This window comes from Humulus lupulus, chromosome 1 (assembly GCF_963169125.1).
Source record: "Humulus lupulus chromosome 1, drHumLupu1.1, whole genome shotgun sequence".
In the NCBI taxonomy this organism is placed as follows: domain Eukaryota; kingdom Viridiplantae; phylum Streptophyta; class Magnoliopsida; order Rosales; family Cannabaceae; genus Humulus; species Humulus lupulus.
This window is the reverse complement of record NC_084793.1, coordinates 217,921,121-217,933,839: the sequence shown is the minus strand read 5'-3', so window position 1 is coordinate 217,933,839 and position 12,719 is coordinate 217,921,121. Positions and strand designations below refer to the sequence as shown.

At 36.6% G+C, this 12,719-nt stretch overlaps 1 protein-coding gene across 1 annotated transcript; it reads left to right on the top strand.

The window, feature by feature from the left end:
- The first annotated feature begins 8,676 nt into the window (after positions 1–8,676).
- On the top strand, positions 8,677–9,276 carry LOC133829455 (lysine-rich arabinogalactan protein 18-like). The gene has a single exon (XM_062259186.1). It carries the CDS (start codon positions 8,677–8,679, stop codon positions 9,274–9,276), a length of 600 nt encoding a protein of 199 aa, XP_062115170.1.
- Positions 9,277–12,719: the final 3,443 nt, after the last annotated feature.

The window sequence follows — 12,719 nt, the reverse complement described above, 5'->3', positions numbered from 1 at the left end:
CTACTCGTAAGGCATGGCTCGAGAGTTTGGCCCCAAGAGTTTCTTCCCGCTTGTTTTGTTCCCTGGTGGGCGCAGCGGGAGGGTTTGGCGGGGCAGGAGGAGTCTGCTTCTCAGCAGGGGCCGGGGGATGAGCAGAAGTTTGCCCAGCTAGCACGTCCCTAGGAGGGTCTTCTGTTCGACTCTTTTTGGCAGGCCCCTGGCTTGTTTCGTCGGTGTGTCTCCTTGACGACTTTCGCCGAAGCTGAGGAACTTCCTCTTCCTCCTCAGCCTGATATAGATCAAAGACATTGGGAGTGGCCATGTCTGCATACAAGTAAACACATGCAAAGGGTAAGATAAAGGCAGATGAAAATTCTTTATCCAACGGAAAAGAAGGTCACAAAGTTAATACCCGAGCTACAACTACTGGTCGCTATACTATTGACTCTATTAGTCACACACTCACTATCTGGCACGAAGAAGTCTGACCCTAGATTTGGAGCATATGTAAAGTTGCCTTCCCCGTCAAACAAGTGACAGGGAATTGGCAAGCTATTTAAAAGCAAAATAATTTTACCGTTCTCATAAGAGGATTCCCCCAAGTCCACAACCAGCTCTTTGGCCTTTTGTTTCCCCTTGCCTTGGGGATCAGAAGGCCTTTCTGTGGAAGGATTGCTCGTGGGCTCCCTGATTGTAACCCCCGTTGGCCTCCTTCGAGGAGGGGACACGGGAGGTTGCTGCTCGGGAACCCCCTCGGCAGTGGCATCAGCTACCACGGATCCTCTTGTTTCATGGAGAGGAGCCAAGAGGCCAGACAGCCTCAGGTTTTCATTAGTAACCAGGGACTTGACGCTTTTTTCTGCGTCTATCATCCTGGCCAGTCTATTGGACCTCAACACCATGTCTGGTGTTGGGGTCGAACGTAACCGTGGGCCTGAAAGACAAAGTACAGTTTGAGAAAAATGAAAGGAGACTCCTTGATTAAAAGTATCGACCAGAAAAAGACGGCACTTACCTCCTCGAGCGAAGGCCAGGTTGTTGCTGGTTATGTCCAGAGTAAGTAAGTACTCCTTATTGTACTGCCCCATGTTGGATATGTGCGTGGTGTCACTCAGGAACGTCCGGTTTGTCTCCTGGTGACAAAGGTGGAAGAAACCCGTCCCATATTGTTGCGGGTTGGATTTAAGGTCGAAAAGATAATTGACCTCGTGGGGGGTAGGTTCTGGCCATTTTTTAAGTTTGTACAGGATATAGAGTGCGGCTAGCATTCTATATCCGTTTGGAGTAATTTGGAAGGGGGCGACGTCGAAATAATTAGCCACCCCCTGATAAAAAGGATGTAGAGGGAGGAAAGCCCCTGCCTCTATGTGACACCGAGACCAGGCACTATATATACCTCCGGGGAGGTTAGCCCTTTGGTCTGCGACAGGAATTTTGATGGAAACCCCTGTGAGGGGATACTTCCTGAAATAGTTAGCAACCATCCGAAGGGTCACTACGCTGGACGGGGAAGTATACCACTTGAGATCAGGCAGATTCTGATGGCGAGGGCGGGCTCTAATTTGGATGTTAGGGTCAGGAACAGGATTGTTTCGACCGCTAGTTGAGGGAACCCTAGCCTGCGAATCAGGCTGGGCAGGAAGGTTTGGACTATCGTCGGAGTCAGGTCTTCTCTTGCCTGAGGATTTGGAACGAGCCATTTGAGGAGGAGAAGGACGAGGTCTGGAAGAGGATCGTGAGAAAGGAATCTCGTGGATTCGGTCGGCCGGTTGTTCTTCGCCTTCAAGCAGCTGGGCAAGAAGATCGTCGTCGATGGGCCGTTCACCTCCCCACAAATTTGGCATCAATGTCTGCAAACAGAAGAATGGGGAGGTGAGGATGGAGAATTTTTAAAGGCTTTTTAGAATAACGCTGGTCGAGTATAAAAGCCAAACTTTTATACAAACAACATTCTAACAAAAAACTAAATTCTTCACACGAACAGTTTGAAAAACGGATCAATGGGTGAAAGTAAAAAGGTTTTCAAAAAAGTTTTTCAACTCCCCTTAGGGCGGGAAAAACCTATTTTCCAACTAGCCTAAAGATCAAAATTTTACTTCGATTTTACGTCCTAAAAGTACGATCCTAACTATCAAACTAACTCGTAACTCCTTTTTACCCACAAGACATTCTACTCGCAAGCGTCTCAAACCAGAAACAGATGAGCTCAAACAGTCGACATACAGACGCATGCATTGCGAAAATATAAAACATAAAGATTCGAAGACTTACCAGAAAAAAGATCGTTGAGAAGGGTAAAGAGTCTTCGGAAGTCAAGGTGCTTTCAAGATGAACTTGGAAAGTGCAGAAGAACGGTTTCTGGGAGAAGACGAGAGCTCTGGTTTTAGGGTTTCTGGAGAGAGTAGTGGTGTGCGTAAAAAGAAAAGGAAGATTTCAGAGATATTATATAAGTTTTTCTGTGGCATTAAAAAGGTGTAATCATCAGTTTCCCTTTTTCGAAATATGGGGAAGTGGAATGGCCGTCGAATTATTACTGGGGAACCGAAAGGTCATGATTAGACAGGAGTAGGTTACTTTTTCCAAGAACACACGAAGGGTTCTGACACGTAAGGCGGGGTTATCGAAGAGTCGTTCGCTCAAAAGTTTATTTATTGCTCGTAATAAATAAACTTGGGGGGCAAATGTTATCCAAAAAATTGGCATTGATGACGTGGCAAGTGAACCCTGGACACGTGGCTGACACCTGGAGAAACTCTGCTAGTGTATCGACCAGAGGTCGTATTAGAAGCAGTAAGCAGCCCAGTCATACTTGCGACCAGCCTGGTCGATAGTTCCGCATGCAATGTAATATTACTGTAAAGATCTTTGTAGATCCCGAATTTAACTCACAGAATATCCTGAATATCCGGTTATTCAGGAGAGAAATCGGCAACTAAATCATGTAATCCCCCTTGAGCCTATAAATAGAGAAATATAGCTCAAGAGAGGGACTTTTGGCTTTCGAATTACTGGATACTAGTATAATTGCATTTGAAATATTGTATTATTCTTCAGAGGTTGGTGAAACTCATTGAACCCGAGTTCTTTGATCACTCCTTTGATTCTCACATCAATAACAGCCTAAGTGGACGTAGGTCATTACCAGATCCTGGGGCCGAACCACTATAAAATATCGTGTTCTTTTTACTTTTTGTCATCACGTTCTTCTCAACGTATTAATTCACATCAAGTGTATTCTGACTCCGTGTCAGTTGGCCAAAATCTGGGTCAACAGATAGGAAATAAGAAATTCAATGGCAAGATGTCAAAATGTAATCCTTCTTCTCTTAAACCTTTTCAAACTAATAAAAAAGGTATTCAGTGCAGGGAATGTGAGGGATTTGGTCACATCCAATCTGAATGTGCAAACACCTTGAAAAAGAACAAAAAAGGTATGATTGCTACTTGGAGTGATAATGACTCTGAAAGTAGTGAAGATGAGGAAGGTAATGTCGCTCTCACTTCTATTTTGCCTGTTTCTAAATTTGAAAATGAGAAAATTGTTTGCCTGAATAATGTTTCAAAAGATGAAGAAAATACTGATAGTGATGAATCTGAATTAAATGATGAGTCTTTGAGTGAATCTTACAAAAAGATGTATGGTTCATGGGTGAAAGTGTGTTCTGAGAATCGGTCATTGGTAAGAAAAAATAAAGAGTTATCCTTTGAAATTAAACAACTTACTGACTTAAATGAAAAATTTGAAAAAGAAATAATTTCAAAAAATGTTGAAATTAATAAGTTGTCTAAAGATTTGGATACTCTTGAGAAAAATGTTAGAATGCTTAACCCCGGTTCTACCGTTTTTTAGAAAATGCAGAATGCAAGTCAAAGAAATCATATGGGACTTGGTGCTTCAAGTTCTCAAAAATTAAATAAAACTGTCTTTATCTCAGCTGGGATGCTATCGTCTGGTGTTCTTGTGTCATCTTCACTGAAATCTGTTGTATCCAGTTCTTGAATTGTTCCAACAGAATGGACACAGTCAGTAGGAAAATCCAATGGAAAATTGGAAAAATTCATTCCAATCTGTCATTTTTGTGGTAGGAAGGGTCATATTCTTCCTAAGTGTTTTACTCTTATGAATTTTGCCAAAAATGAATATTTTGAAAAATTCAATTATTTTGATAATTTCAAAAGAGTAAAAAAAGGAAAATGTTCAATCAAAGAAAATATGGATCAAAAAGAATAATTGTTTTGCTGGTTTTACTAGTGAATATGATAGATCTGCTTCTTCATATTTTTGGTATTTTGACAGTGGTTGTTCAAGACATATGACAGGTGACAAGTCTATTCTTACAGAAATAAAACCTATGCATTGTGGATCTATTACTTTTGGCAATGGAATTGAGGGTAATGTTCTTGGAATGGGTACTCTTAACTTTGAAGGGTTGCCTAGAATCAAAAGAGTGTTACTTGTAGAAGGACTTAAAGCTAATCTTTTAAGCATAAGTCAAATTTGTGATAAAGGTTATACTGTTAACTTTGATAAAGAGAATTGTTTTGTTTTAAACAAGAATGTTCTTGAAGGTTTTAGATCTAATGACAATTGCTACAATCTTCTGCCATCTATTATGTGTCAATCTGTTGTGAGTAATAACACTGATGTGTGGCATGCTAAACTTGGTCACATAAATTTCAAAACTTTGAAAAAATTGTCACATGCAGGGAGTGTTCGTGGTTTACCCAAGCTAGGTAAAGAATCTGATGGTAAGTGCAAGAGTTGTCAACTTGGTCAGCAATTAAAAATTACACATAAAAGTGTTTCTGACATAAACACTTCGAAAGTTTTAGAATTGCTTCACATGGATCTTATGGGTCCAATTCAAATTAAGAGTTTAAATGGGAAAAGGTATATTTTTGTTTGTGTGAATGATTTTTCTAGATATACTTGGGTGGATTTCTAGAAAGAAAAATCTGACACTTTTGATGCCTTTAAAACTCTTTGCTTGAAATTAAAAGTTGAGAAAGATTGCAACATTAGAAAAATTGTTCGTATAAGAAGTGATCATGGTAAAGAATTTGAGAATTCTGTCTATGATGATTTTTGTAAGTCTGCAGGTATCTCTCATGAGTTTTCCGCTCCCAAAACTCCTCAACAGAATGGAGTTGTAGAAAGGAAAAACCGTAGTCTTCAAGAAATGGCTAGAGTGATGCTAAATAGCAAAAAATTGACCAAACAGTTATGGGCAGAAGCAATAAACACTGATTGCTATATCATAAATCGTGTTTTTCTCCGTCCTGGTACATCTAAAACATCTTATGAAATTTAGAAAGGTAAGAAACCAAGTGTGGCTTACTTTCATGTTTTTGGATGTGTTTGTTACATTTTGAGAGATAGAGAAAATCTTGATAAATTTGATGCTAAGAGTGATGAAGGTGTTTTTATTGGATACTCCACTAACAGTAGGGCTTATCATGTGTATAACATGAGAACCCAAACTGTAATGGAGTCGACTAACGTTGTTATTGATGATGCCAAGGATTTTTCTGAGTTATCCACTAAGGAAGAAATTGATAGGTTTATTGATGAATCTACTGAAAAACTCGAAGAAGCTTGTGTCAGTGATACTACTATTGCAACGTCTGGTCCATCTGTTCCAACAGATCGCGAATCCGATGAAACTGATTCTGGACAGACAGAAAATAAATTTCCAGATATTATTTTGGATGAAGTCCAAAAGGAGCCATTAACCAGAGTTAAATTAAATCATCTAGCAGATTTAATACTTGGAAATCCAAAAGACAGTATGGTGACAATAAGAAGGTTTAGTAATGTTGTTCAATTTGTTTGTTTCTTATCTTTAATTGAGCCTAAAAATGTGAAAGAAGATTTAACTGATGAAAATTGGATTAAAGCTATGCAGGAGGAATTGGAAAAAAAATTTAGAAACAAAGTGTGGATCCTTGTGCCAAGACCGTTGCATACCAATATTATTGGCAAAAAATGGATTTTCAAGAATAAATCTGATGAATTTGGTACAATTGTGCGAAATAAAGCAAGATTAGTGGCACAAGGGTACACACAAGTGGAAGGAATAGACTTTGATGAAACATTTGCACCTGTTGCAAGACTTGAATCAATTAGATTATTATTGTCTATTCCTTGCTTGATTGGTTTCAGGTTGTTCCAAATGGATGTCAAATCCGCATTTCTCAATGGGAACTTGAATGAAGAGGTATATGTTGAACAACCCAAAGGGTTTGAAGATCCCCATGCACCTGATCATGTTTACAAGTTGGAGAAAGCTCTTTATGGTTTGGAGCAAGCCCCTCGGGCTTGGTATGAGAGACTCACTCAATTTCTTGTTTCTCATGGATACAAAAGGGGTGGAGTAGATAAAACTTTATTTATCAAAAATATTAAATCTAACATAATTATTGCTCAGATTTATGTTGATGATATTGTGTTTGGATCTACTTCTGACAATGAGGTGCAAGTATTTGTGAAACAACTGAAAGATGAATTTGAAATGAGCATGGTGGGAGAATTGACTTATTTCTTAGGTTTGCAAGTCAACCAGTTAGATGAAGGCACATTTGTTTCTCAAAACAAATATGCTAAGAACTTGGTCAAAAAGTTTGGACTTGAAAGTTCAAAGATTGCCAAAACACCAATGGGAACGACTGTGAAGCTATCCAAAGATGAAAATGGTGTCAAAGTTGATCCTACACTGTATAGGAGCATGATTGGCAGTCTTCTTTATCTCACTGCTAGTCGACCTGATTTGAGTTATAGTGTTGGTGTGTGTGCCAGGTACCAAGGAAATCCCATGGAGTCTCATGTTGCAGCTGTCAAAAGAATCATTCGATATGTTCATGGGACTGCTGATTATGGTATTTGGTATTCAAAAGAAACTAACCCTAATCTAGTGTGTTTTAGTGATGCTGACTGGGCAGGTAACACTGATGACAGAAAAAACACTAGTGGAGGATGTTTCTTCTTGGGAAATAATCTAGTCTCTTGGCACAGCAAGAAACAGAATTCTATTTCTCTCTCAACTGCTGAGGCCGAATACATTGCAGTAGGAAGTTGTTGTGCACAACTTTTGTGGATGAAGCAAATGATGATGGATTATGGGTTTGATCTTGACATTTTAACTATTTTTTGTGATAATACAAGTGCAATTAATATTTCAAAAAATCCTGTGCAACATTCCCATACTAAACATATTGATATTCGTCATCATTTCATAAGAGAATTAGTTGAAAATAAAGTTCTTGTCTTGGAATATATTGAAACACATAAATAGATTGCTGATATTTTCACTAAAGCTCTTGATTCAGTTCTCTTTGATTTCCTCCGAAAATCTTTGGGGGTTTGTTCTCTTTAAATTTGCTTGTTATTGTGTTTTCCTCTTGATCAAATGTGTGTTATTTAAGTTTAAGAAAATTGTCAATTAATTTGAAAATTTTGTTGTGTGTCAAGCTAGATAATCTGACTTGTGTTTATGAGCCTTTGGTTGTATATTCTTGAGAGAAATTTAATCAATTCCTCCTAGGCCTATTCGAGTAAATCAATCAATGTTTAATGTTTGAGCTTCCTTTTGTGTAGCATTGTTTCAAGCTCTTGTGAAAGAATAGAGCTACCTACATCAGTGTGTGAAAGCCTTCTTTTGAGTAAGTTGGAACTTTGTAATTCATAGTTATGAAGAGGATACACTACCATAGAAAAGGGCTACCACTAGTGTAGTGTGACAGCGTCTTCATGGGTTACAATTATTTATAATTTCTAAAAAGACTTATTTGTCATTGGGCAATGTTCCCTTGCATACACTGTCACACACTTATGCTTGAAACTATGCAAGAAAAATTGTACACAGTTTATAAAAAAAATGTGTGTAAGACTCATACATGTTGATTGATTCACTTAAGAATATGTGCTTGTGATTGAATTGTGCTTTATTTCTCTCAATATTCTTTCTAATTTTTTATTTTCACAAGTGTTCTTATCCATGGTATACACTAACACTTATTTTCAGTTGCTTGATTTTATTCTTATCAGGATGACTCACATTGATCAAAGCAGAAATTTTTGGTTTAGCTTATTTTTGGGCATTTTTTTATATATAAAATAAAAAGAAATAAATAAATAAAAATTTGATTGACAAGGAAATTCATGGTGGACCGAATCTTTGTGGTAATTATGTAAAATTATGCATTTATTTTGCGTGATTTAATATATTCTTTATTTCCAAGGATTTTATTTTGCATTCTTTCTCAATTTGGAATACCATGATTTGTATCTTTATTGTCTTGTACCTTGTTTAGAATTGTTAAAAAGAAAAAAAAAAGGAAAAATTCAATAGGAAGATCATGTGGGGTTATTTTTCTGGTTACCTTTTTTGTATTGGCATGTTATATCTATGCTACTTCCTTTTATAAAATAAAATAATAAAAAAAAGGGTAAGTTGTTTTATGTAGATCGTGTGTCTTAAGGTTTGTTTCCTTTTTATTTTTTAATTAAAACAAATTGTTAATAAAAAAAAAGGTAAACCTCTTCTTGCCGTGGGTGTCCAAATTGGGTAAGTTTTGTCCTTAAAAAGCTTGACACTATCCTTTTTCTTCTCACCCACGATCTCTCTAGTCACCTCTTCTTCTTCTAATTTTTTTTTCTCATTTTTCTGTAAGTGTTTGCTGTTTTTCAGAGAAGGAACAATGGTGAGAACTTGTGGAGCTTCCTCTAAGAAGACCCCTGCTTCTCAATCCAGAAAGGTGCCCTCTCCATCGCCTCCTCCATCTGTGTCAACGACGCCTCCATCTGTTCCAGCACCTGCCTCATCTGTTGGGAAGACTTGCAGATCCAAGGCGCGCAAGAAGGTGTTCTCCCTCTCTAATGAGCACCCCATGGTGTTTCCTGACATCACAGCTGATATTGTTGATGTTGCACCACCATCTAAAGTGGTGGTGCCCTCTCTAGCCAAGAACCCATCTCCTCTTCCAATTGATTCGTCTCTGACGGCTAGGGCAAAATCAAAATCTGTTTCATCTTCTTCCAAAGCTGCTGCTCCTGGGTTACTCAAACTGCCCTTGAAGCCGAGCCAGTCCAAGAAAAAATCTGTGGCTCCCAAAAGGAAATTGGGATTGGACACGTCTTCTTCCCCCTTGACTGCTGCCAAGAAAAGATTGAAGGCTCATCCCCCTTCTCTGTCTTCCTCCGAATCTGACCCTGAGGAAGAAAAGTCTGAATCTGAAGCAACCCGTGATACCACCTTATCTAATGAAACTGTTCCTGACAATGCAGAATCAGAGGCTTAGTCTGATGAGCCAGAACAAGAAGACATTGTCCCCTCTAAACAAGAAGCCGAATCTGACTCAGAGCCAGTTGTTCTCCTTTGTCATCCAAGGCTAAAGGGAAGAGACCTATTTCTGATTCTACACCTTCTCCAAAACGTTCAGGTGTAAATTTCAAACCCTATTCTTCAACTTTTTGTTATAATGATAATGCTCGTGATATGGTTCTCTATGCTCAAAGGAAATTTATCATTGAGAGAAATTATGTCTTGAGTGATCATCGACCTTATGGTGTGCTAACAATGCTTCAAGATCGAAAATGGATAGGTTCTCTGGTTAAATTTACTGGTTTTGTGGATAGAATAGTCAAGGAATTCTATGCCAATCTTACTAATGAAATTATTGAACCTAAATCTCCTCTGTATTGTAAAGTGTTTGTTAGGGGCCATTAGTTCTCTTTTTCTCCTCAAGACATTGCCCATGCTTTGCATCTTCCTCTTGATGTCGAGGAAGATGATGATCTTGCCACTCTTGACAAGGATACGGTTATCACTGAATTAGTAGGGTAAAAAATGGTATGGCCATCTAATACAATCATCTTGGTCTCTAATCTCACCTACACTTATGCTGTCCTCCATAAGTTTGCCACAACGAATTGGAAGCCAACTTCTCACACCGCAACTATCTCATTTGACATGGCTTCATTTTTGTACAAGGTGGGGACCGATATTGGTATAAATTTGTCTATGGTCATCCATGATCAAATCATTGGGTTTCAAAAAGGTAATAGGAAAAACTTGAATCTTCATTTTCCTCAAGTTATTTATAAAGTGTTGAGTTTGCAGAAAAAAGATCTCCAACGTGATCAAGAAGACTTGGTGGCTCTCACTACTGCTACTCCCTACAAGGCCTCTTCTCCTCCTACTGAAGCCACTGACGGTCCATCAACCAAGACAGTCAAGCCCCAATCTCTGAAGTTTGCCTCGAATGACATTCCTTATGCATCCTTCTCTGTTCCCACAGATTCAGGACTTGTTGCTACAGAAATAGCTGTTGTTCGAGCCTCTGTTGATTCTTTGGCTGCTCGAGTGATGTCGATTGAAGGACTGCAACGTTCTGTGTTGGATGATGTTCAAACTTTGTCCAAGGATCCAATCGTTTAGTTTTTCTTATTGTTATGTCTATTGTCCTAAGACCATTGATACTCTCTTTTGTTTTTTGTTTTATGGTTCTTTGGCTTCTTTGGAAGACACAAAGGGGGAAAGTAGATACTTCCAAAAACCTGCTTTGTTTGTTAAACTTGCATTGTTTGTTTTTTTTTTTAACTCTGGACCTTCTTATTTTGAGGGGGAGTTAAGTCTAGTTCATTTAAAAGTTTGTTATAAGTTAATGCATATTTGCAGGGGGAGTAACTAACATTTGTGTTGTAGGTTTTTTGAATTAATTTTGTCTATCCAATTGCCAAAGGGGGAGATTGTAAAATCATTTATTGGCATATTTGACAATATTGACAAAATTAATTAAAAAAGATTTTTCGAAATGGGTAGTTTTTTGTTTTGTTGTAATGTGTTTTTTATAATTAGATTATTCTCTATATGTTAATAAAATAAATATATAATTTTCTATAAAAGAATATATTTTCTTGAAAATGGAAATTATTGGTATTTATTTTATTTCTTGATCTGATTTGTTTGTCTGTACAGCTTGCAGAGTTAATGTATATATTGTTTCCTTATTTATTTAAGGAAACTGGGTTTAAAAACTGTCCAGGTTCAATGAATCTGTTTGAACGGATTGCCAGTCTGTTTGAACAGATTCTGACTTTCCTGTTTTGGAAGATTTTCCATTTATTGACTGATTGATTTCTGATTTGTTTTCCACGACCTAAAGGGATTCTAAAAAGTATATAATCATCCTTAGGTCGTTGGTTTTTGATCATCTCTCTTGGTGTATTATTTTCCAAATATTTTTCAAGTTTTAGAGAAACTATTTTTTATGTGAAGAACTTGAGTCCAGCAAGTTCTTAGTGGTTTATTATAGTGTACTTTTGTATTGTTTTCTTTGTGTTAATTGTGCAGGTTGAACACACTTGAACATTGTTCATCAAGCTTCGGGAGAAGTCTTGTTCGTGAGTCACTTTTTGGGAGGAAAAGTGCAAGTGTTATGATTTGAAGGGAGTTCAAGATCTTAGTACTTCAGAAATTTGATTAGGAGTTTAGGTTACAACAGTTGCGACAAATTCAAGAGGGAGTCTTTATTTGTATAAGTCAATTTGGTTTTGTAATCGTTTAGATATTCTTCTAATAAATTTCATTCTCTGGGCATGGCCCCGTGGACTAGTAGCAATCTGCAAAGATTGCTGATACCACATATAATTTCGTGTGTTCTTTACCTTATGTTCGTTTTTATCTTCTGGTGATAAACAGTTTAAACATATCTGGTTTCTGTTCAAACAGTCTCTGTGTCTATTTATACATTTCTGTAATAGTTTAGCAATTAATTATTTAATTTTAATAATTAAGTTGGTAATCATAAAAAATAGAATTTCAACATTTATGTTTTCGACATGGAGCTAAGCCAGATTAAAAATTCAAAATGTGGTCAGGGGCTAATGGACAATGACATGGGTGGTTAGTTAAAATGAAAATAAGTATTAACATCAAGTAAGTGACTCATTTCATTTAGAGATATGATTTAGTTTTTTTTTTCTAAAGATATTAATGTATGTGTTTAGTTATTTTTAATTTTTCTTGTTTTTGTGTGGGTTGATTTTTAGAAATTTTTTTAGTTTATTTTGGATATATGTTTAGTTTATTTTGGATGTAATTTGGCCACTTTTTTTTTAGTAAATTTGCAGTAATATTTTTAGTTTATTTTGGGTATATAGTTTGTTTTTTGGTAATTTTTTGGAGAATGTGTTTTTGTTATTTTTTTAGTTTATATTGGGTTGATGTTTAGTGGATTTTTAGTTTCTTTTTTAATATCATATTGCAATGTGTTGACGTTTAGTTGTTCTAAGGTATATTTTGGGTTGATTTCTAGTTGAGAATATTTTTGGTTTAGTTTTAGTTTATTTTATGTATACCTTGGTGTGTGTATATATATATATATTTAAAAAAATAATATTTGTGTTTAATGATAATATTTTTCAAGTCATTTATAGTTTATTTTGGATATATGTTTAGTTGTTTTGAGATATATTTTGAGTTTATTTTTTACACATTTTAAAATGCAGGGATAAGTTTTTCGAAATTGTTTTTTTTTTTATTTTGGTTTGATCCAATAGATTGATGTCTAATTGATTTATAATTGCTTTTTTAACAGTGTATTACTGTAAGGTTGTTGTCTAATTGATTTTAAGTTGCTTTTTAAACACTGTATTGTTGTGGGATTGATGTCTAGGTGAGATCATATTTTTGTAATTATGAAACTTTTTAAATCGTATTTTTGAAAACTTGAGTTGGTAA

Bases quoted from the DNA above. Each gene is read 5' to 3' on its own strand.
- LOC133829455 (XM_062259186.1), top strand. From the start codon at position 8,677: ATGGTGAGAACTTGTGGAGCTTCCTCTAAGAAGACCCCTGCTTCTCAA.